At 34.8% G+C, this 25,375-nt stretch overlaps 1 protein-coding gene across 3 annotated transcripts; it reads right to left on the minus strand.

Moving 5' to 3' along the window:
- Window positions 1–1,527: 1,527 nt before the first annotated feature.
- On the minus strand, window positions 1,528–25,095 carry CBR4 (carbonyl reductase 4). 3 transcript variants are annotated; one of them, XM_051964154.1, is made up of 6 exons: window positions 24,817–25,086; window positions 18,210–18,330; window positions 17,358–17,494; window positions 14,094–14,228; window positions 11,964–12,025; window positions 5,981–6,083 (listed from the first exon to the last, which is right to left on the minus strand). In XM_051964154.1, exons 1-6 carry the CDS (start codon window positions 24,956–24,958, stop codon window positions 6,063–6,065), a joined length of 618 nt encoding a protein of 205 aa, XP_051820114.1. In that variant the 5' UTR covers window positions 24,959–25,086; the 3' UTR covers window positions 5,981–6,062. The 3 variants fall into 3 exon arrangements, with proteins under 3 accessions (XP_051820113.1, XP_051820115.1, XP_051820114.1); XM_051964153.1 differs by lacking the exon at window positions 11,964–12,025 and having other exon boundaries at window positions 1,528–6,083; window positions 24,817–25,062; XM_051964155.1 differs by lacking the exons at window positions 11,964–12,025; window positions 14,094–14,228 and having other exon boundaries at window positions 1,528–6,083; window positions 24,817–25,095.
- Window positions 25,096–25,375: the final 280 nt, after the last annotated feature.

A 25,375-nucleotide genomic window follows, 5' to 3' on the forward strand; every position in this document is an offset into this window, starting at 1 on the left:
TTTACATTTCATTTGACATAGGAGAAAGTACACTAGCCAGGTGGGAAGGAGGAGATTGAGGGAAGTTCTTAAAGACAAGGCCACCTGGAATTAACCCTGAAAGACACTGATGGAAGTGAGGGAGTTAATTCCAGACAGAGGTTGTACAAAAAAAACAGGAAAGGGAATATCAAGACTGGGGAATAGCTAGCTAGAATAGAGAATTTGTGAAAGAGAATAGCAAATATGAAATAAGGATTAAAAGTAATTGGGAATCAGATTATTGAAGATTTTAACTCCAATGTTAAGGAGTTTATCATTTATCTTATAACTAAGTGCAATTGGCACTCTTAAAGGTCCCACTATTCAGACCAGTATCTTATCAAGATTTTTTTTAAAAAACTTTATTTATTCACTTTATTTTAATACAGCACTTTTCCCCTCAAACGCCCAAACCCTACTTTCCAATTTTCATCAAGCATCAATGTATTCATAACTTTTGTAAAGGCCACCTTCATTTGATTTTTTTTTCATTAATTCCCTTGAAATTCTTGACCTTTTGTTTTTCCATATGAATTTTGTTATTTTTTCTAATTCATCAAAGTAGTTTTTTGGGAGTCTGATTGGTATAGCGCTAAATAAGTAGATTAATTTAGGTAGTATTGTCATCTTTATTATATTTGCTTGCCCGATCCAAGAGCATTTAATATTTTTCCAGTTGGTTAGATCAGACTTAATTTGTGTGGAAAGTGTTTTGTAGTTTTGCGCATAAAGTTTCTGATTTTCCTTTGGCAGACAGATTCCTAAATATTTTATACAATCAGTAGTTACTTTAAATGGGATTTCTTTTTGTATCTCTAACTGTTGGGTTTTGTTAGTGATATATAAGAATGCTGATGACTTATGTGGGTTTATTTTATATCCTGCAACTTTGCTGAAGGTGTAGATTGTTTCTAATAACTTTTTGGTAGAATCTCTGGGGTTTTCTAAGTATACCATCATATCATCAGCAAAGAGTGATAATTTGGTTTCCTCATTGCCTATTCTTATTCCTTTAATCTCTTTCTCAACTCTTATTGCCAAAGCTAGCATTTCTAATACAATATTAAATAGTAACAGTGAGAGTTTGCCCCTATATATTCTCAACTGCCCTTCAGCCTGGAGAACATGGGACAACTGACTGGGAATGACTGACCAGGACAAACACCACTTAGATAGCCTGCTGCCATCCCCAAACCCCATACCTCATGCCTCACCTCCTTGCATGAATCCCCAAATCTCTACGACCCTTGCCAGCTCGAAGTAGTTAAGAGGAGATTGGCGCCCCTTTTCCCACATGCCTTTGGAGGTAACTGCTTGAGGGGGGAATGAAAAGGGGACCCCCGAACTTGGAAAATCCTGGAAGGAGAAAATCTTCAATTCTGTCTTAATAAAAGTCTTCCTATATTTCTCTGAATTCTTATTTGTCAGATCTTCGGACTCCAAGTCAGCATCCTCCATATCGTGCCCCATTGCCGACCTGAGTTCTTTCAAGTGCACTCTGCATAATATGTTGTATTTATTTTTATTTGAGTGTCCTTTGATAAATGCAGAGTTCATAAAACTTCACACCTCTATTGGTATGCAACTGTTGAGTTCAAGTATACCTCAGTTTATAAAATACTCCATACCACATATAAAATTCCTTTTGATGCTCATTATAAGAGATTTATTTCTATTTTAAAAAACATGATTTCAGAGGATTGTAAGATTTTTGCAGAGCTTTGGTGTCATTGCAAAGTGAAGCCTCCTCATTTCTAAAATATCGAGAGAATTGACTCATTTGTAAGAATTCAAGCCATTCTCTAACTGATAAATGGTGTGAAAGGATGTGAACAGACATCTGCAAAGCACTTCAGGCTGCTGAATATTACATTTACCTATCTTGCACCTCTTCAGTAGCTTCATGTGGCCCCTGAACATCAGGGCTCTACCCCTCTGGATCTCCAGGCCTTCCCGCCTCTTCAGTCATTCTCGTACTAAATAAGTTATGGTATATGAATGTTATAGAATATTATTGTTCTATAAGAAACAATCAGCAGCATGATTTCAGAAAGGCCCGGAGAGACTTACATGAACTGATTCAAAGTAGAGTAGAACCAGATCATTACACAATGATCAATTTTCATGGATGTGGCTCTTTTCAACAATGAAATGATTCAGGCCAGTTCCAATGGTCTTGTGATGAAGAGAGCCATCTGAACGCAGAGAGAAGTCTGTGGATCACAATTTGTTAGCATACATTTTGTTTTCTTACTCGTTTTCTTTCCTTTTTGATCTGATTTTTCTTGTGCAGCATGATAAATATAGAACTATGTATAAAAGAATTGCACATATTTAATTTATACTGAATTGCTTGCAATCTAGGGAAGCAGTGAGGGGAAGGGAAAAAAATTTTGGAACACAAGGTTTTAGAAGGGTCAATGTTGAAAATTATCTCTATATGTGTTTTGAAAATAAAAAGCTTTAATAAAAAAGTGAATCCTTTAGGAGAAAAGACAGAATGTGAAGTCCAGAAGATCTGAGTTCAAATCCTACTACTTATTAGCTGTGTGATCCTTAGAAAGTCAATTACTGTCTCTTAACTTCACACAGTTATTGGGAGGACCAAATGAAATAAGATATGTACAGTACTTTACAGACCTTAAAGTGTTATATAAATGCTAGTTATATCTTTTAAAACATCAAATAATATTTAAAATAAAAAATTAGCCCTTAGTAATGAATGCAATAAAGATTTTAAGATCATTTTATTTAAAGGAATTTTCTAATAAGATTGGAAATATGAATTAAAATTAAATCCTAAAATGTTATTCTCTATTCAGGGAGATAATATGTTGTTTGGCTCTTTAAATTCTGCTTACAGCTCCTTGACCCCAAGTAAATATTCCCTTTAAAACACAATTATTTTTGTCCATTCTAAAGGTGTTTCAGTCTGTGTGGTATCTTTCAATTGCTTATGTACTTAACTGTTAATAATTTAAGGTGCTTAGTGGTTAGTAATTTAAGTGCTCACTTTTTATTTTTATGTTAAGAATCTTTTAATTTTAATTTTTAATCTAAATTAAAGAAATCACTACATCACATACTGTCTTCCAATCATATATATACATACGTACACACACACACATTTGTATATTATATCCCTTGGGTGTAGGGATCTATAATATATGACACTCAATCAGCTCTAAAAGAGGGTTTTCCCTAGGAAAATGTCTCTGTTCACTGAGAAATATAGAAAATGAGTCATCCAAGAACAAACTAGCACCCAATCAAGAATAGCACCAGGACTAGTTCTCTAAAAATTTAGGCTTATTACAATATGTTTGAATAGAAAGGAACTGCAGAACTCCATCTAATTCCTTGCCAAATATTATGAAGCTCATTTAATAGTAAAACCTGGATTAGATTTGAAGACTCTTCTCAATTCAATTTTCCTTCGATACTATATAGCACAATACCATAAACACTGTTTCTGTACAGCACAATGGACAGACTACTGAACTTTAAGACAAGACAACCTGGATCAAAATCCTTCCTCAAACACTAACTTATTGTGTGAATCTGGCTGAGTCCCTTAATTCCTCTCAGTTTTAGTTTTCCCATTTGTAAAATGAAGATAATAAAGATACTTTCCTCATATCCTTGTTGTGAGGAGCAACAAGGTTAAGTGCTTTGTAAAATTTAAGTTACCGTAGAATAGCTCTGTGAGCTCTTCTTTTTACTTCTATATTTTCTGGCCATTCCAAAAGGAACACTGTGGCCTGCCTGATGAACACTTTCCATTACAGATATGCCCTGTCCAGTTAGGATTCTTACAAGGTGCTAAGTAAGTGGAATTGAGGAGGCAGTGGTTAAATCTAATTTAGCATTGATTTAATCCTACAACAAATAATGGTTTCCTAGTGATATAATGATTGGTGTATACTCAGTGTGGAACATATAAGGAGGAGCTGTCAGGGTTAGAAAGGACAAGCACATTAAAAGCATTCTGAGGCTGAGACAGATTCATTCCATCATCCACCTTTGCTGTGGCTGGAGACTGAAGCACAAACCCTTGAAGCTGGGGAGATTCAGAAGCCAGAGAAGGCAGCTTAAGCTCTCGGAACCAAGACTACAGAAAGCCTCTAATAAAAACTAGCCAAGGCCCAAGTGAAGGAGACAAGACTTTGAAGGAAACAATAAAAGATTTGGATTTTAACTCCTGACTGCATTTGGGATAATTACTGAACTGAAACGAAGGGCCCTCAGAAGCTCCCCCAAAAACCTGCTCCCAGAGAACATTATATTTTAGAGAAGAATATTTCACTATCCAATGTTAACTACTTTTCCCTAACACACAGGACAGCATGAAGGTACCATACGTCTGGGAGTGATGAGAACCGGAGCTGAGGCAGAGATGCAGGATGGGAGACTGGCAAAGATCGGCCTTTTCTGCTTTCTCAATACTGCCAAGCACCCTTAGAGGTGCTACCACCTGACAGGTGTAACAGTAGGGCCCTAAAAGGGACACTGAGTGAGGATAGGTGAAGGGCTGTTCAGAAAGAGGAGTAGAAGAGGCAGGAAGGTCTGGAGATCCAGAGGAGCAAAGCCCTGGTGTTCTGGAGCCACATGAAGCTGACTTCACAGAACTACTGAAAAGGTGCAAGACGGGTAGATGTAGCAATATTAAGTAGCCTGAAGCGTTTTACAGATGTCACCTTCTGTGGTCCCGACAACCCTTTGAGGCTAAAAGGTCTAGTGATTCTCCAAGAGCAGTATGTGGGATGGAGGTAGAATTCAGCTCACTGGCTGAAGATGGTACAGCCTTACCGTAGAATTTGGTTTAAAAACAACAACAACAATGTTCTAATAGGCTCTAGGCTAAGCCTAGAGTTATACCTGAGTTCAAATGTGACTTCAGACACTTCCTAATTGTGTGGCTCTGGTCAAGTCACTTCATCTGTCTATCTCACTTTCCAAAACTATGAAGGGGGAGTTATAGTAATACCTTCTCCCAAGGTGGTGGTTGTGAAAATCAAATGAGAAAAAATTTGTAAAGTCATTAACATAGTTCCTAGCACATAATAGACACTTGATAAAGTGCTTGATTCTTCCTTGCCTTCTCAAAATAGCATCAATCAGGATAATCATCTAGATGCAAGACATGTTTTTTACTTTTTTATTCTGGCAAAAAAGTTAATTAAGGCCAAATACTGACTGAAACAAAGATAATTACTAGAAAATTTTTTTTCCTCAAAATGGAATCCTGTATCATTATAATGAAAAAATGTGGCTCCAAAGAGTTGAGAAAATACAGCCACCTTTCCTTTTTACTGCAAAGATGGGGAACTATGAGTGTGGAATGTTGCATGGACTCTTGCAAATGGCTAGTTTTTGGTTATTTATTATTACTGAACTATTACTCTTCCCCCCACCTTTTTTTTTTAATTTCTTGTTGCAAAGAATAGCTCAGTGGATGTGGGGGAAGGGATATCTTTGAAAATTAATGTGCTGTAGAAAAAAAAGATATCAATAAAAAGATTAAAAAAGAAAATATGTTCTCTCATTTAAATGCACAAACTAATAACCAAATGGTCACAATACTATATATAACTCAATAAAGGTTTCATCTTTTGGAAAATGACTATATATTATTATGCATTTGATGGCACATGAGACAACCAAAGAACTGATTTTATATCTGCTGAATATGGATAGGATCAATCATCATCCCTGTTAGTCATACCTCAACACATAATCACCATAAAATGAACTTTGAAAAAAAGGAATAACAAGTTATTTTATAGATTTGATTATCATCCATGCAGGTATGATTCAGTGGTTGCTAACAAAATTAAATACAATCTTAATTCAAAACACTATTATTACTGAATAGTACCCACTTTACAAAGCAAGCTGTAATCCACCATCTACAACCAGAACATGCCCTGTAATATATGGAGTTTCTAGAAGAAAAACAACAGCATGTGCCACATCTTTAGGCTCTCCAAACCTCCCAAGAGGAATATTTTTCTTTAATTGTTCTTCTTTCATATCTTTTGTCATATCTGTATAGATAAATCCTTTAAAAGAAAAAAAAAGACTTGTTAATTATGACTACTAAGATATGAATTTAAATTGTACTTAACAAAAATTAATTAGTTCATATTAGAGTAATTCAGGAAATCACAGATTTACAAGTTACAAAATAATTAAGCCTATGTCCTTGTGATAGCAGCAGAATCAGATGTTGGATCAAGTTGAGACAATTCTTTCTATGCCATATAAGGGGGGGAAAAGCTTCGGGTCATAACTGGTTGTGATATTATTTGTCTCAACATAGAGAGTTTAAAGTTAAGAATGAAGTAATTTAATGAATTATAAAACAGTTTGCAAAAAAAGCATGTTCTAAATTGAAGCCTCAATTAAGGCAATAATTATAACTTTAAACATTACAGAACTTAATCTGAATAAAAATGCATACAAAAGGGAAGAATACTCCCTGAAAATAAATCCAAAGATCAGTAATTTATTTAAATGAATTGTATGTAGGCATTCCAGAGATATACGATTATACTAAAAAAGAAAATCAGAAAGCAATAAGGATCTTGTAAAATTAGAATAGGACATTAGATATGAGAACAAAACAGAACATCAGAACAAATGAGAACATCAGAAGTTGCTAAGCACTAAATAATTCTTTTTTTTAATATTAAACATGATAGAAATATATGTTAAATCCAATACATGCATACATATTTATACAATTATTTTGCTGTACAAGAAAAATCAAATCAAACCAGAAAAGAAAATGAAGAAAACAAAATGCAAACAAATAACAATAAAAAAAAGTGAGAATGCTATGTTGTGAGCCACACTCAGTGCCCACAGTCCTCTTTCTGCATGTAGATGGATCTTTTCATCACAAGACCATTGGAACTGGTCTGAATCATCTCATTGTTGAGAACAGCCCCATCCATCAGAATTGATCATTGTATAATCTTGCCATTGCTGTGTACAATGATCTCCTGGTTCTGCTCATTTCACTTAGCATCAGTTAGTGTAAGTCTCTTCATTTCAAGTCTCTGAAATGATCCTGCTGATCATTTCTTACAGAATAATAGTATTCTATAACATTCATATACCACAACTTACTCAGCCATTCTCCAATTGAGGGGCATCCATTCAGTTTCCAGTTTCTTGCCACTACAAAGAGGGCTGCCACAAACATCTTTGCACATGTGGGTCCCTTTCCCTTCTTTAAGATCTCTTTGGGATATAAGCCCAGTAGAAACACTGCTGGGTCAAAGGGTATGCACCAGTTTTCCCATATCCCCTTCCACATTTATCATTATCTTTTCTTATCATCTTAGCCAATCTGAGAGCTGTGTAATGGTTTCTCAGAGTTGTCTGAATTTGCATTTCTCTGATCAATAATGATTTGGAACACCTTTTCATATGAGTAGAGATGGTTTCAATTTCTTAAACTGAAAATTATCTGTTTATATTCTTTGACCATTTATCAAATGGAGAATGGCTAATTCTTATCGATTTGAGTCACATATTATTTTATAAATGAGGCCTTTATCAGAACCCCTGAATGTAAAAATATTCTCTCAGTTTATTGTTTCCTTTTCTAATCTTGTCTGCATTAGTTTTGTTTGTACAAAAACTTTTTAATATAATCAAAATTATCTATTTTGTGATCAATAATGATCTCCAGTTCTTCTTTGGTCACAAATTTTTTCCTCCTCCACGTATCTGAGAGAGAACTATCCTAAGTTCTTCTAATTTGTTTATAATACCATTCTTTATGTCTAGATTTCAATCTTATCTTGATATACAGTGTTAGATGTACCCACACTAATGCCTAGGTTCTGCTATGCTAGTTTCCAATTTACCAGCAGTTTTTGTCAAATTACACTAAATAATTCTTACCAAAATGATTTCATTTCTTTTTTTAAAGTCATCCTAATATTTTAGGTTTAAAATCTAATTACTTTCTGTTCTTGATATGAGAAATGAACAGTATCACAATCTTACTAAACTTTAATAAATTCTTCTGCATGAATTGTTGTGGCTAAAAATTTCACAAGTCACTGACCAATCTTCTGGTTATCAACCTTTCTTTAAGTAGGTGACTGTTAAATTGACAAGTCAGTGGCCAGGCTTGTATTCAGTTCTTTCAAGCTTAGTTTTACCTGCTAGAATCTGTCACACAGACTTTGGTGGAAGGTTAGAACAGCAGGAAAAAAACAGAAATATAGATTCCATGGTAAACAGAACTAAGGACTTACAAAGAAAATCATGGAAAAGAGAATACATAAAGGGAAAGGTTACATTTCATAAATTACCTTAGATTGAGATGCAATAATCAATCACAAAAGCTGGAAAAGACTAAAAACTGGACAAAAACTACACTTAGCTCCATACCTACAAAGACTTGCTATACATTCCTGAACTATACTTTAACTTCTTTTTCATTTGTAATTATCTGCTACCTTCTTATGCAGTTTTTGAAGATTTAATTATGTATTAGTATTTTTAGTATGTAAAATAATTCTTAAATAAATTGTACAACAGTTGTATCTGTAGTAGAAGACAGGGGTAGTATAAATAAATGAAACCCTATTATCTTTATGTGAAGGACTAATAATCCTCCTATTATTCTTTATCATAGCTAATAATATGTGTGCGCGTGCACGCATGTGTGTGTGTGTGTATGTGTGTGTGTATATATATATAAAATATAAATAGCAATAAAATCCAGTCAATTAGCATATATGAAAGCACCTACTCTGTGCAAAATAGTGTTCTAGGTCTAACAGGTCTTGTATCCCAAAGAGATCAAAGAAAAGGATAATGAACCTATATGTACAAAAAGATTTGTAGCAGTTCTTTTTATAGTGGCAAAGAATTGGAAACTGAGAGAATGCCCCTCAACTGGAGAATGACTAAGCAAGTTGTGGTAAATGATTGTGATAGAATACTATTGTGTTGTAAAAAATGAAGAGGATTTTTTTCAGAAAAACTCGGAAAGAGTTGTATGAACTGATGCAAAGTGAAGTGAACAGAATTAGGAGAGCACTATACCAGTAACAGCAATATTGTAATGATAACTGTGAAAGACTTAAGCTATTCTGATCAAGACAATGATTCAAGACCTATGACAAAAAATGCTATCCACCCCCAGAGAAAGAACTGGTTAACTCTGAACACAAATTGAAACACATTTTCTTTATTATTCTTTGGGTTCTTTTTGCCTGTTTTCTTTCACAACATAGCTAATATGGATATACGTTTTTCATTATTTCACATGCATAACTTGTTTGCTTGTCAAGAAGGAGACAGGGGAAGGAGGGAGTAAGAGAATTTGAATTCCAAAAATTTTTAATGACTTTTTTTTAACACACAAATTGGGAAATATTTTTTTTAAATAAATTAAAATATGTAATTTTTAAAAGTATTATGCCCGGTACATAAGGAAAAAATTCCTGTCCCTAAGGGTTTTTAGTTTAAATTGTGAACAATATAAGGAAAAGGAAAATCAAATGACACAAACTATATAATTAAATCTTAAATCATTAAAATTAACTGCAAATGAATATTTTTAAAGGATTTAAGTGAAGAATTTTATAATATTAAATATAAGAAATCTAGACTTTTTTTCCTAAAGACAAAAAAGTAAAGGCTTTTATGTTTTAATATATTTTTATTTTCAAAGATGCTTATTACACTGAAAAAATCATTTCAAATTTATCAGAAAAGTCTAATTAATGTTTTACCACAAATGCCCATCCATCTTTTTAGCCTTCATAGTTAGAGTTGTTTTCAAGTTTAATTTCAATGTGACCACTGCCCAGGTAGCTTAGCATTCAATTAGTCTTGTGTATTGAGTTCTCTCTGTCCTTACAGTTCTAATTGTTTTGGTCCTTGTCACCATAGCCTATTCCTACTATGCCCAACTAAGTCACTTTGGGAACTATCTTGGGCATTTAATAGAATCAAAGACTCATACAACTTCAGATCTGAAAAGCACCTAGGAGAACATCTAGTCCAATCCTCTGATTTTATTTACTTGATTTGATAATTGAAGGACAGGGAGAATATGAGAGATAGAGGGCCAAGAAGTCCTAGGTTCAAGTTCTGTCTTTGATATATACTGGCTTAAGCAAATCATTTAACCTCTCAATGTCCTCAATTAGCTCTCTAAGTCTGTAAATTACAGACTCTGTTTATTAAATAGAATTTCTAGTCAGATCTGTATTAGTATAGTGAATTCCCCAAATGTGAGTTCCCTTTACTGATAAAGTTACTGGTCCAGTTCTTGTACCAGTACCTCTCCAAAAATGTTTATACTTAATCATATACAGTAAAAATAAATTACTAGCCAAACACTACTGACTAAAAAAATTATAACCACTTCAAATGATTGCACAAATGTATGTGTGTATGTGTGTGTGTGTGTGTGTGTGTGTGTGTGTGTGTTTATTTATTTATTTATATTTATATAGAAAATCTTTCGATATTTCTTTAATCTCATTATAACTTTCATTCTTAATAGTAACAGAGTACTTTATGGCAGAAACATCAAACCCACACCAGCAAAACTCCTCAGATTAAAAAAAGCAACCATGAAATGCTTAACAAAATAAATAAAAATATAACACAACATAATGTTAATTTGTGGTTTTCTAAGTCAATAACTTGCAGCAGAGATCTCTTTCTATTTGAGTTTGATACTTCTGCTCTCTGGCATTAATTTACCAGTCTACTTAACTATGATCCAGTCATTGGATACATGGGTTGCCAAATCTTCATTTTATACATGAGGAAATACAGACCCAGAAAGGTTAAATGCCTAACAAGGATCACCCAGTTTTTGAAATCCAGGGCTTTCTGTAAGTATAGGGTTCTTTCTTTCAATATTATCTTTCATTTTAACTTAATTCTTCTAGGAACAGGGCTTACACTATACCCCTTGGAAAATGGCTAGCTGTCCCAAATCTGGGCCCTAGATCCTGCTGCCAGGACTTCTTGTTTATGACTGAATCACCTGAACTTCTGCTATTTGTCTGTTTTACTCTCCCAATACCATCCCCTATTTATCTGCTCTCCACAGCAACTCCACAGGTATCCATAGGCTCTGGATTTCTTGCCCAGCCCAACAGGGATCTTCTTAATGTTTAGTTCTTATTTTTCTCAATCTAGCCTGTTCCTATGATGTCTTAGTGAAAGTTAGTTAGTAGAGCATAACCTCCAGAGCACAGGATTTTCTCATATGTCATGCTTTGTTTTTACATTTGAAGAACCAAGAAATTCACAACCCTCTCTCTTATACCCAGGCAAGATTTACAATGGATTACAAATCACTAAAAGTAACACCTAATATAGCAGAACCTCAGCTTCACTTAAATTCAAAGCTTAGGGTTAGGTAAATTAATAGTTCCTTATTTTACTTTAGCATGACATTTTTTGTCTCAAGTTTTTGTCACATTAGTTTACCTATCTTGACCATGCCAAAGCACTTCTCTACCTGGAAATTCACTCCATTCCTCTGGCTCTTGGTCAATTCCTCTTAGATCCTCTATTTTAGGGAAAGTGCCCAGGGCAGTCATGTTCACTCCTTTACTCTTTTGGGACCCTCTTGATTCTCTAGACTTTTTCCACCATACCTTCTTGCCGCAACCCCTCCTGCTTCTTAACTCAATTTTAGTGTTGTCCTTCTCCATTAGTAAGTGCCTTAAGGATAGGCAATATCTTACTATCTGCTTATATTTGTGCTTAGCACAGTGGCTGACAAACAATAAGCACTTAATGAATACATGTTGACTTGACAAAAAAAAGACAAGAAATAATCCCCAACCAATGAGGCTAATATTTGTTGTTACATGACAGATGAGCAAGGCCGGCCTAGGAGTAGAGAAGATTTCCTTTCAAGTTGTCCTCCATTACATGCTCACCAAGTAACAATAGGCAGGTTGCATTATCTGTCCCAGATGATCCTCTAAATCACAGCTGTGATCTTAAATTAAAGCAGAGGAAGATATTAAAAAAAAAAAAAAAAAAAGCTAAAATGTTTTTCTCTCTCTGCCTCAGTTTTTTCAACTCTAAAATAGGGATAATACTAGCACCTATCTACCAGAGTTGTTGTGAGGATAAAATGAGATATTTGTAAAATGCTTTGTAAACCTTAAAGTATTTGTTAAATGCTAGCTATGATTATTGTTACTGTTGTTATTATGATAGCTAAATAGCTAATGGCTCAGTAGTATAGACTGTAACTTTTTTTTACATTCATCAGAAAGTTTAGTTTTTAAAACACATGAGGATTTGTGTCTATAAACAGTGACAATAATGCAATTTAATAGAATGCACATTATTTGATACACCAAACAGTTCAGATGTTAAATAGCTGTTCCTTTTGCCTAATCTCTAGTGGAAATGTCTTTCAAGTAGTCAACACAAACATTTTCTACTTTTACAAAGCTGGAAACTAAAGTAACCCCATGAAAATAAAAGTAATGTTGGTATAGAAATGTTTCAATTAATAAAGGAATAGTTGCCAAAACAAAGTACAGGATGTCTCATGTTAAATATTTCCCAGACGATAAGATTTAGCTAGTAAGAAATTTATAATTGCTTTAAAAGTAACTTCAAGTTAAAAAAAAAAAACAAAAAAAAAAAAAACAAGCTTTCTTAGCAAGTAATTACTTTTTGTGCAGTCAACCCTATGATTCAGAGAATGATATGGCACTTTGTGGATTAGTGATGCCCCTTGTTTTTCTTCTTCCTCCCTAAGTGCTTTCTGGCCATTTCACTGATAATTGCTACTTACATTAGCAAGGGAGCAGGAAACACAGCTGACATTTTTTTTTAAGATGTTCACTTCTCATGCAATATGAGGCTGTCTAACAGCCTACCCCAGAAATTTTGAAACTTTCTATATATAATTAGTTTCCCTACCACCCAACAACATACCTAATCAAATCCCATGTTTTGTACAAAATTTCTTGGTATTCAGTAATAGTAATATTATAAAATATGCAACAAATATTAGGGAATGAACTCCAGAGAACTCACTGTCCTCCTGGGATTATAGCAGATGTTTTTAGAGTAGCAGAGAAAAGCATCTAATAGACTTATCATTACTCAATTTTTAGTTAATAATAAATTTCACATATAGATTTCCCTAAAATCTCAGAAAACAATAATAAAGTTAATCCATAACAGCCAATAATCCACTATCACTCATTTTTCTGAAGTGTAATATTATATGACTGGGTAAATTTTTTGTTTTACTTACTAAATTATATAGATTCGGACTGACTCAAAAGAACCCTATATAAAAATTAGGGAACTCCTCCTCATAAAAAACAACACAGACCACAAACACATTATTTTGAATAATCTCTTATAGGCAACCAGTTTAACAACTAAAGTGCTGTCTTGAGCACTAGTTTTACTGGTTAACCTTCAATCATTAGTGAATCCTAAAGGAAGAAGAGTAGAAGTCCATTCTGTCATATTAACCTAACAAGTGAATTAAAAAATAACAGCTATCCAATATATCTGATACACTCAAAATCAACTATCTTTAGTATGCGAGAACAAAATATTTTTGGCTAAATGACATTATTACATTGAAAAATTCGCTTCCAGTTTAAATATCATTTCTAACCAAACTTTTTATCCTTCCTAATAACTATAAAAGGACTTTATCTTTATAGTCATCAATACAATATAGTCAATACAAAAGAACAATTACGCATTTAACAAGGAAATAATTGGTAGAAAAAAAGGAAAAGAAACTAAGAAGAAGAGAAAGAAAAAAAATCAGATGTTCAGCACCAGGAAAACAGCAGACAAAATCAGTAAAAGACAAATGAACATATATATTTTCACATTACAAAAATAAATATGAAAGAGATTTAATTTGTCAATATCATTTCCTAGAAAATGTAGAACATTCTTCCAAAGACAAAAAAAACCCAAACTGACTCAAAGAAAAAAAGTACAAAGTGTTTTTCTTCACATTACTATTTTTGTGTGTATGTGTGTATGTGTTTTCATATCCATAAATTTACACTGACCTGGGGCAACGACATTCACTCGAATTTTCTTTCTTGCTACTTCTTTAGCAAGAGAACGGGAGAAACCAACTAATCCTCCTTTGCTAGCACTATAAACACATTGGCCAGGATTTCCTTTTAAACCTACAATACTACCTGTACAAAGAGAAAGAAAATATTTTTTAAAAATTAGTGATTCATTTGTTAATTCAGTTAATTATAATTGGAAAACTTCAAAAATTTTAGAGTATATTTTAAAAGTTAGAAATCCTGATGCTTTTCTCATTAGGAACAGTATTAACTTAGAGCTGAATTCTGCCCTAAAGTAAATATTGACAGCTCTGTTGGGCCAGTCCTTTGCTTGGTGCACTCCTGCTTGCTCTCATGGTTTCACTTATTAGCTGATTGCCATGACAGCAGAGACCATAAAATTACAGCTGATAGAAACGACTTCCATGGAGACAGGTTGACAAAAGGACAGCTCTGTCTGTTAGCAGAACCCTAGGGAATAAGTGGCCAATCACTTTAGGACAAGCACTGTAGCTCTCTCAATACATCTCTCAGCAGTGGAGTGGAAAGAGCACTGCCTTGGAGAGGGAGGATCTCACCAATCTTAAGCAAGTTACTTAACTTCCTAGGTCTCAGTTTCCTCATTTATTAAGTGAATGATTGGATTTGATGACCGCTAAGGTCTTTTCCAGCTCTATGTCTATGATCCAAGGATCCTTGGGGACAAAAAAGGAGAAAAGTAGATTATATGAGAATACAATTAGTTGAAGAATCAAAAAAGTAGTGTTTTAATGAATCAATGTCCCTAAGAAGAAACTGGCTTTTCCCAGGCCCTTCCTATGTCCTTAACCTGTCCTATTTAAGATCTAAAAGGTGGGAGGAATAGCTAACAAACTGGTCACATAATCAAGTTCTAAAATCCTTGCAAAGAACAATGGCCCAAACTTAATAAGACAAAATTTAATATACAGAAATGCAAAGTCTTACGCTTAGGGTACTAAATAATCAGCTATGTAAGTACATGACTTAGACAACAGATCATATGAAAAAAAGACTTGAGAAAAAGTTGTAGTGAGTCATCAGTAGATGGGTAATGAAGGTTTAAGAGTAGAAGAATTGGGTTCCAAAGATTTGATCAGAAAGGTAAAAAAAGCTACTCCAAGCCCCTGAGCAAAGACTGCCACAATGAAAATTTTAAGGACGGCCCAGAGTACATAGAAGTGAAAGACAGTATGATTATTAATTTTATTTTAATTAATTAGTATGTTTATACCCACAACTGACTTGATTTCAGCAGTGTAGAAATTTCTTACCAAAGTCCATGTATACAGAGCAATGGGTGAGAGGCAAGATTCAAATTGACAGCAAGGAAGAAAGAAAAGAAGGGTAGGCTTATTAAGCACCTATTATGTGCCAAGCACTATAATAAGCACTTTACAAATACCTCATTTGAAATTCATAATAATCCTGGGAGATGGCTATTATTAAAACAGCCCCCCTTTTTACTAGCTGAAAAAACACTGGCAGACAGAAGTTAGATGACTTGGCCAGGATCACACAGCTCCCCAGTCCTGAGGTCACACTTGAACTCTAGTCTCCCTGTCTTCAGACCCTGGGTTATCTACCCACTGTGATCTCTTGCTGCCTTAATTGTTTAATTTAAATGACTTTAATTATAAATTTTTTTTAAAAAATTTATTATAACTTTTTATTGACAGAATATATGCAAGGGTTATTATTTACAACATTATCCCTTGCACTCACTTCTGTTCCAACTTTTCCCTTCCCTCTCTCTACCCCTTCCCCTAGACGGCAGGCAGTCTTATACATGTTAAATATGTTATAGTATGTCCTAGATACAATATATGTGTGCAGAACCATACAGTTCTCCTGTTACACAAGAAGAATTGGATTCAGAAGATAAAAATAATCTGGGAAGAAAAACAAAATGCAAGTAGTCCACATTCATTTCCCAGTGTTCCTTCTCTGTGTATAGCTGATTCTGTCCATTATTGATCAATCGGAATTGAATTTAATAATAAAATTAAAGAAGTCTTAACATCTAATTTTAGATGTAGAAACCAATTTACATAAAAATAAAATCTCAGTATGGACTGGCTAACATGAGTTCATAAAACTTTGTTTGGATTTTTTGGTTCAGGTCTGTGATTTCATTAACTCTCTCTAACAAGGAACTCATTTGCAACTTAAGACTTATGGTCACTAAGAAGCTAAGTATCAGGCAGAGGGTCACACAGCCAGGATATATCAGAGACAGGAAATCTGAATTATAAATTTATTTTTTTAAATGTATTTTATTGTATTATCTATAAGAGTGTCTCTAGATGATCTAGTTTAATAGATATGAAGGGTTTATTTCAACTGTATACAGATATACAGTTTTCTAAGCAACAGATAGAAAATATATTTTTTTCTATCTAGAATCACTGATCATATAAAATGGTCCAAGGGCCAAGGGAAAAAAAAAACCTAATTTTTACTATCTGACATTTATTTATTTATCCACCACTGATTAAGTACCTACTATATATAAAACATTGGTAAATGCTAAAGAAGAGGGAAAAAATAATTACTGAGAGAAAAAAATATATAAAATATTCTAAGCATCAAAATTTAATATTAACTGAGAATTTTAAAATTCTGTTCAATAAAAACAACAAATTACATTCTTTAATTTCTAGACTATAAGCTTCTTAAGGGAATACATATTAATAATAATATTAATCTTTGAATTCCCAGTGCCTTACACAGTGTACTACACAAATCAGGTGTTTAATAAATACTTGTCCAGTGTTTTTGTTTTTATGACTTAAAAGTTAAAGAAAAGGAATAGAGTAGAAAGGAATCACAGGATTAGAGATTACAGCTGCTCTAAGATTTTTGGAACACTTCTATGAGAAAAACATTACTGTTTTTTCACACCACTCAAGGGAACTGAATTTCAAACCTCATGTATTCTTGGATTTGGGGATTAATCTGTGTTAATAAAATTTCCATCTTGATGCTTGCCCCATAGATTAGAAGTTTCACCTTCGATAATAGTGTCCAAAAAAGTGCTCCCTTAACAAGTTTATTTGTATTTTGAAAAAGTTCAAAAATGACTTTGAAATCTTACGTTGTAAGATTTCAAACCCTTTTCTGCATAAAAAGTACAAAATCAAGCTTTAGGCTCAATTATGTAGAAATCTGCTTCAAATCAAAGGGGTGAGAATTTAAGCTTTCTTATGTGTGGTAGTTCAAAATGAATAAACTCACCTATATTAACAATAGAACCTCCTTGCTGTTGAATCATATGTTTCAAAGCAGCTTTACATGTCAGCATGGATCCCAAGAGGTTAGTGTTTAGCTGGGACACCATGTCTTCAGTTTTTGTTCTTAGTAGCAAGGCATCCCTACAAACAAGAGACAAAATTTTTCTATAAAATATGATTTCCTCAGGATTTATTACTTTAAAATAAGAACTCCCAATGTTGGTCATCTGTTTAGTATATAGCTAGAACTTGACCATACATTAATGGTATGGAGATGGGGGAAAGAGGAAACAAACATTCATTAAGCACTTGTGTCAGGAACTGTGCTAAGTGCTAAGGATAAAAATAAGAAAAAGAAAGTGCATTCTCTCAAGGAATTTACAATCTAATGAGGGGAGACAATACTTAAAAAAGAAACTGAAAAGGGCAGAGGTGGAGGAAACACCAAAGGCAGAATCAAAGTTTAGCAGAGCAGCTGGTAACAAATGATGAGATGGCTGGTATTTTGAACCCACTATAAAGGGAGGCTATTGTTCCACCCTTTAGCCCTTCAATCAAAGAGGCAGAAGCAACTGAGAATATCGATAGGGTGGTCAAGCAGAAGCAATCTCCATGATGATTGGTTTCCTGGTGATTATCCTGGTGATGAGTTTATTCTGGGCAGGACATGATGAAGGTAATGTTAGAACTGAAGCCAAGCAGAGAAATGATCAACATGGATAATCAAACTTTCACTTTGTCAAAATACAAAGGTTTGAATTAGATGTAATGTTAATTCAAAATCAAACTTATATTAATGTATAAATAACACATACCAAACATAGATTAGATTCTGGGAAAAAAATAAAAGACTAACCTGCTTATGCCAGCTGCATTTACCAAAAACTTAACACGACCTAAATTTTTCTCCACCTCTTCAAATGCATTTTGAACATCTTGCTCTTTAGAAACATCACAGCAAAGTCCCAAATGATTTCCTACACAAATATAAAATGATATTTTGAAGATAAAGTTTTGTATTTTTAAAGTTATTTTCAATTTTTTTTTAAAAGGAGAAACTCTTAAAGATACTACTATCCAGAGTCTCTACTTCATCAAATGGCATTTTTTTTTCAATATAAAACTTTTCAGTAAACTAAGCAATTGTTAAGGTTAATTTTATAATCTAAACTAATCAGACATCTTGGTCCCATCATACTCTAAAGCAACTTATAAAAATTACTATTGTTATTTTGATATTCTTTATACTAAATTTTCCCAAATTTATGTCCAGTTCCACTAAGTGCTACTAAAAGTACTCTTTGAGGTCCTGGAGGAACTAATTAATACACTGTTCTGCCTTCATGAAACTTATCTTAATATTGCTAATAATAAATCTGGGGAGAATTTATGTAATTAAGTCACTCAAAAGTGCCAACCAATTTTAAAATCCTCTTTTATATACTAAAAATGGGGCTTAAGGGCAACAAAAATGACTCAACATATCAAAATTTAATAGTTATGTTTGAATTTCCCAGACTCGATAAAAGAATTAAGAACTACCTCTTTAGAGCTAGATCTCTGGACCAGGGTTTCCTACATCTCCAGCTGCTGCCTACTGGACCTTTAAGTTGGATATGAGCCAAATTTTGAACTTAAAATGTCCAAAACAGATCTCATGGTCTTTCTCACTCTAAACCTACCCCTCTTCCGGATTTCCTACTTTTATTGAAGGCATAATCCTTCTTCCTGTTTCACAGCTTTGTGGTCTGTAATTCTTCTTGATTCCTTGCTCTCCCTCATCCCCAATATTCAGTCAGCTGTCAAATCTTGCTCTTTCTACCTCCACAACATCTTTTATATCCAACCCTTTCCTCCTTATTCACACAACCCACACCACAGTTCAAGCTATTACACCAGTCCCCTGGTTTACAATAGCCTAATTATTTTCCCTGCCTTGAGTTTCTCCCCGCTACAGTACATCCTCTACATGAAGGTCGAGATCCTTTAAGCCTCAAGGATCAGACCTCTGGCCATGTGATTTCTCTCCCCTCCCTCCCCAACTCTACCATTCCCATGGCCACATATCATCTCTGCCTTCAATAAACTCTTTAGTTTCTTAAGTCTTATCTTTCCAGATTTACTAAACATTATTCTCAAGCATTTAAATCCAGCCAAGTTGGCCTTCTGTCTCCTTCACACATAACTCTAATCTATAATAGTTAGTCCCCACTCCCCCTAGGTTACCCTGCCTCCTCATTTCTTCACCACCTTCTATATGAAGCTTTTCTTGATTTCCCCAAACTGTGTCCTCCCTAATTATTTTCTATTTACTCTGCATATATGTATGTACTTGCTGTCTCCCCATTAGAATGTGGGGTCTTTGAAATGTAATAGTTTCATTCTTGTCTTTGTATCTTCAGCACTTATAAGAAAAAACACAGTTTTGTTGCTAAATTGACTGATAAAACAAAAAAGTCAGATGATTGGCTGATTGTACCATTATGGTTATAAATGCTTCTGAGTACTTATTTCAAGGCAAGAAAGGAATATCTCAAAGTTCCGTGTATTCTCAAAATATCATTTCATTAAATAAATGTTGTTTTAATTGAGGAAATATAAGAAAAAGCTACAAATACAGTAATACTTTCAAATGAGTTTGCATTTTATTCATTATTCATGGCATCTACATGTTTGAAAGAGAGTGATACGTATATGTGTAAGAAACATGGTTTATTTAGTCTTACAGAAAGTATGTTTACTTATTTATTATGCTGAGGCAGAAGCCTATTTTGTTGAAATGAAAGAAAAATCAGCATTTCAATGTTAATCTTTTCATTTATAGACAAGGAAACTGTAGTTCTGAAATATTCCATAATTTGCCCTAAGTCATGGTAAAGTTGAGACCAAAGCCCTGAGATCTTACCCATCTTCCCTCCACCCACATTCCACAAGCCCACTCTTCACCAGTATTACCTCTCCCTCCTTTCTACTAGAATATATGTATTTGGAGAAGCCTTTCTCTAACTTAGCAGTTAAAATAACCAGATAAACTAATCACCACAAGCCCATAAACTGGATTGTTCTTGGCTCCATGCATTCTCACCTGAGGTGTCAGCATTTTAATTGGGAGCTCTGAATACTCAGGGGACTGAGGAAGGCTTGAGTTCAAATTTAGATTCAGATACTTGCTGAGATCACAAAAAAACTGAGGGATCACAAAGAATTAGACATAACTGAGATAACTAAACAACAACCACCTGAATATTCAACCCAAAACCTACCACAGCTTTCGCTTTTCTTCTTTTTAGTATGTTTCTCTACACCTTTCTTGATCACTCATCTCTCTCCACCTGTTTTTCTATGCCTTTCAACTCTCATTCCTTCTTCACTGTTCTTTCAATTATCTTCTGCCTCAGTCTTCATTTAGCCTGGAGGAGAAAAGACTTAGAGGTGGACATGAGAGCTGTGTTTAAGGATCTGAAGGGCCGGTCAGGGGAAAGATGGAGGGACTGGACTTGTTTTGCCTGGCCCCAGCAGGCAGAACCAGGAGTAATGATCACAACCACAATCATAGCTGACATTTATAAAGAGCTTTAAGGCTTACATGCATTACCTCACTGAGCAATGTGTGGAAGTTGTTGAGAGACAGTTTTGGCAAGAAATAAAGAGGTCTTGTTGGGGTTTTGGAGAGGTTTCTGTTCAGGTAGGAGATAAATGGGATTACCTGAGGGTCATTCCTAGCTCTAGCCTATTCTTCCTTTCTACTCTCTTTTCGAATGGCCATACTGGACAATACTTTAATACATCAAACACAGATTTTGTACAAGACACTGAAGTTGACATGACAATACAAAAAGGACTCTATATAAATCTCATCTTGTGTGACTATCCTCTGTTTTCTCAGCTTCAACCAAACTGGATTCCTCAGTGTCTTGGAAAAAAACAAACAAGCATTTTTTTTTTGTCTGCCTTTGTCAGGCACCACATTAAGAGCTTTACAATTTATTACCTCGTTTGATCTCCACAAGCTACTTGGCTACTAACTGATACTGTTACTCCCATTTTACAGTGGGAAAAACTAAGGCAAAGACTAAGTGACCTACTTATGGTCACACAGAAAGTGTACTGAGGTCAGATTTGACTTGGATCTTTCTGATTCTCTATCCATTGAACCAATCTGCTGCTTCATCATGTGGTCATATGTTCCCATCATGTTTTGGGCATGCTACTTTCAACACCTAGAATAAATATATTCCCTTCCCCCTTATATCTGTTAAATTTCTCCCCATTCTTTAAACCCAATTCAATTGCCATTATGCAGAAATTACCTTCTATGAAATGTGCCATGAATTCCTTTCTTTATTTTAAAAAAACTATCATTTTTATTTTCTCCCATACACTTTAAAAAAAAGTTCTCTTTAGTATAAAGACAAATTTAAACTTTTTTTTTTAATTTTGAGAGCCAAATTTTCTCCCCCCCCCCCTTACTTTCCACCTAAGGCAGGAAGCAATTTAATATAGGTTATACAAATTCAATCATGCAAAACATTATAACATTAGTCATGTTGTAAAAGACACAGACCCAAAGTAAAGAAAAAACTAGGAAAAATAAGTGGAAAAATAGTAAGCTTTGATTTGCATTCAGACTCCATCAGTTCTATCTTTGGAGATGAAACGCAGTTTTCACCAGGAGTTCTTTGGAATTGTCTTGAATCATTGTATTACTGAAAATCACTAAGTCATTTGTGTACAACATTCTCCTGATTGTGCTCACTTCACTTTGCATGAGTTTATATGTCTTTCCAAGCTTTTCTGAAATCTGCCTGCTCATTATTTTTTAGAGCAAAAGTATTTCATTACAATCACATAACACATGTTCAGCCATTCCCCAAGTGATGGGCAACCACAAAATTTCCAACTCTTTGCTACTACAAATATTTTTGTACAAATAGGTCCATTTCTCCCTCTTCCCCTTTTAAAAAAAATCTCTATGGGATTCAGACCTTTTAGTGGTATGGCCAGATCAAAGAATATGCACACTTTCATTGTCCTAGGGGTATAGTTCCAAGATCAGTTCACCACTTTTACTAATACTGCATTAGTCTCCCAATTTTCCCATATCTCCAACATTTATTTTCTTTTTTGGTCATATTATTCAACCTGATAGTATAATATAGTTCCTAATAGATCATATGATCTAGAGCATTTTTTAATGTAATAACTTTGATTTCATCTGAAAACTTCCTGCTCATGTCCTTTAACCATATATCAACTAGAGAATATTCTATATTCTTTTAAACTTGAAATCAATTCTCTATATATTTTAGAAATGAAGCTCTTATCAGAAAACACTTGCTATAAAAATTGTTTCGTAGGTTTTTTGCTTTCCTTTCAATTAAATGCACTGATTTTTTTTGTTTTGTTTTCATATGTGTGTGTGTAAAACCTTTTTAATATCAAAATTGTTCATTTTACATTATGCTCTCTATCGCATCTGGTCATAAAGTCTTCCCTTCTCCATAGATCTGATAGGTAAACTATTCCTTGCTTTCCTAATTATGATATCACCTTTTATGTTTAAATCATGTGCCCATTTTGATCTTATTTCAGTATGTAATATAAGATATATAAGACCAATGTCTATATCTAGATTCTGCCATACTATTTTCTGCACAATCTTTGTCATATTGTGAGTTCTAGTCCAAAAGCTGAGATCTTTAGATTTATCAAACACTAGATTATTATGGTCATTTACTGCCACATCTTATGTACCTAATCTATTTCGCTCATCCACCACTCTTATTTCTTAGTCAGTACCAGATAATTTTGATGATTACTGCTTAATAATATAGTTTGAGATCTGGTATAACTAGGCTATCTTCTTTCACATTTATATTGATATTCTTGACCTTTTGTTCTTCCAGATAGTTAATTTTTTCTAGCTCAATAATTTTTAGTGTGGTATGGACCTTGATTTCCTTCTCAAAACTCACAAACTATACTATTTTCCAACTCTGTAATAGAATGATCAGACATTACTATGTACTCTAATAATCTGTGTGTCAGCTTCATTCTCCTTCTAAACTGCAAGCTTTATGAGGGTAGGGCCTGTGTCTTAATTACAGTATAATGGGAAAGAGCCCTGGACTTAAAATTCCAGTGTCCTAATTCTGATTATTATTAGTTGCATGATCTAGAATAAATCACTTAATATTTATGAGTCTCAATTTATACATTTTCTATTTTGTACTGTCTTGTCCCATACATGTTACAAGTAATGCAGCAAAAATACAAAATTAGTTTAAATTTTTAATCTCTCTTGCTATACTCTGTGAACAATGTAATCAGAGAATATAAAGACAAGGTCCCTTACAAATTATCTTTAACTAGATGAAAAATCTGACCCAGAACACAGTTCTTGGCTCCATATCTGTTTATACTTTCCATTATAATATCTTAATGAATAATAACCAATAACACTTACATAGTGACTATTACGATGCTGTTATTCTCTGGATTTACTGTTGAGGAAACCAAAGCAGACAGTGGTTAGATGACTTCCACATGGTCAGCCAGCTACTTAAGTGTCTGAAGCAATATTTGAACTCATGTCTTTCTGATCAACATTCAGAATTCTATGCACTGGGTTACCTAGCTGCTCCGTTTATCTACACCAATGTCTCAAGCATTGAACTGATAAAATGTACCTCATAAATATAGACCTCTTCCTCTCTAAATTGTTGTACTGATTTCACAGGAAAGATTCTTCAAGAGGAATGAATGTAAGCTTCTTGAGAACACTAGATTATTTTTATTATTTCTGTATCCCCAACTCCAAGCCTCCAATTCAAATGCAATAAGGACTTATATAGACTGATAATATAAATAGACTGGAAGGCATCATGTTTGACTCCTGAAATAAGATTATAAAAATGAAAATAATTTTTGCTCTCAAAGCTGATTTGCCTCTGGTGGCCCTTAACCTGAACCCTGACGGGAGCTAGGGATTCCAAAAAGAGTTAAAAAGGGAAAATAGTGAAAAAGTTAAAAAAAAGGAGAATGGCCTAGACACTGCTTCGGCGTTATCAATTGGACAGCAGTATGAGGGAGGAGGAAAAGCTTAGGAGTCCCATTAGGAGACTATTACAATGTCCAGGAAAGAAGAAGTGAGGATCCAAATCACGCTGTTGGTGGTGAGAGAAGACTTACCTTCTCTATCCCTAGTCGTGTTTTCTACAGTTAGATTGTAAACTCTCTGAGGGCAGGGGGTGTCTTTCAATTATTTGCATCCCCAGACTTAGCACAGTGCCTGGCATTTTGTTAACACAACGTTTATTGGATTGAACCCCAAGGAAATTTCGGGCTCCACTTGGGACGGGCTATGTCGGAGGTCAGGAGAAGAGCGTCTGCCATTCGCACGCCCCCGCCCTCTCAGCCCTCGGGCGCGTGACCCACGTGGACGCGGCCCTCGCCAAACGTACCCTCGAGGTCCCCGGCCGCGGCTCTCGCGGCCTCCAGGTTCCTGCTCGCAATCGCCAGCCGGTAGCCCTTTTGGGCCATTAACTGGGCCACAGCCTTGCCGATGCCCCGAGAGCCACCAAACACGATACCGATCTTATCCATGGTGCGCTAAGCTGACCAGACTGGAGCGGAACGGGAGAAGGCGGAGCTCTGGAACGCGGGGCGGGCCCAAGAGGGACAGCAGCGAGTGAAAAGTCAAGAGCAAGGTCACGGCCCCGCCTCGGCCCCTCCCTTGCGTCAGCGCAGTGACGTATTCCGCGGGTGCTCCCGCTTCCTCAAACTCCAGGATGGAAGGGCTGGCTTCCTACCTGCGGTAGGGTCCTTAGTCTCCGAGGTATTGAAACAAGCGGTCCTGCTGGGAAATAGCAACACGCTGCATGTCGGGACATGTAGTCAAGCCCGGGAGGGGGAGAGTGGCATGATGGGATCTGTAGTCTTTTATCTTGGACAGATCGGAGCAGGTCCGAACTCCTAGGAAGACCTTGCCCTTCAGTCGGCTAGAACAGAGTCTAGAAGATT

Source organism: Antechinus flavipes, chromosome 6 (genome assembly GCF_016432865.1).
Source record: "Antechinus flavipes isolate AdamAnt ecotype Samford, QLD, Australia chromosome 6, AdamAnt_v2, whole genome shotgun sequence".
NCBI classification, from domain to species: Eukaryota; Metazoa; Chordata; class Mammalia; order Dasyuromorphia; family Dasyuridae; genus Antechinus; species Antechinus flavipes.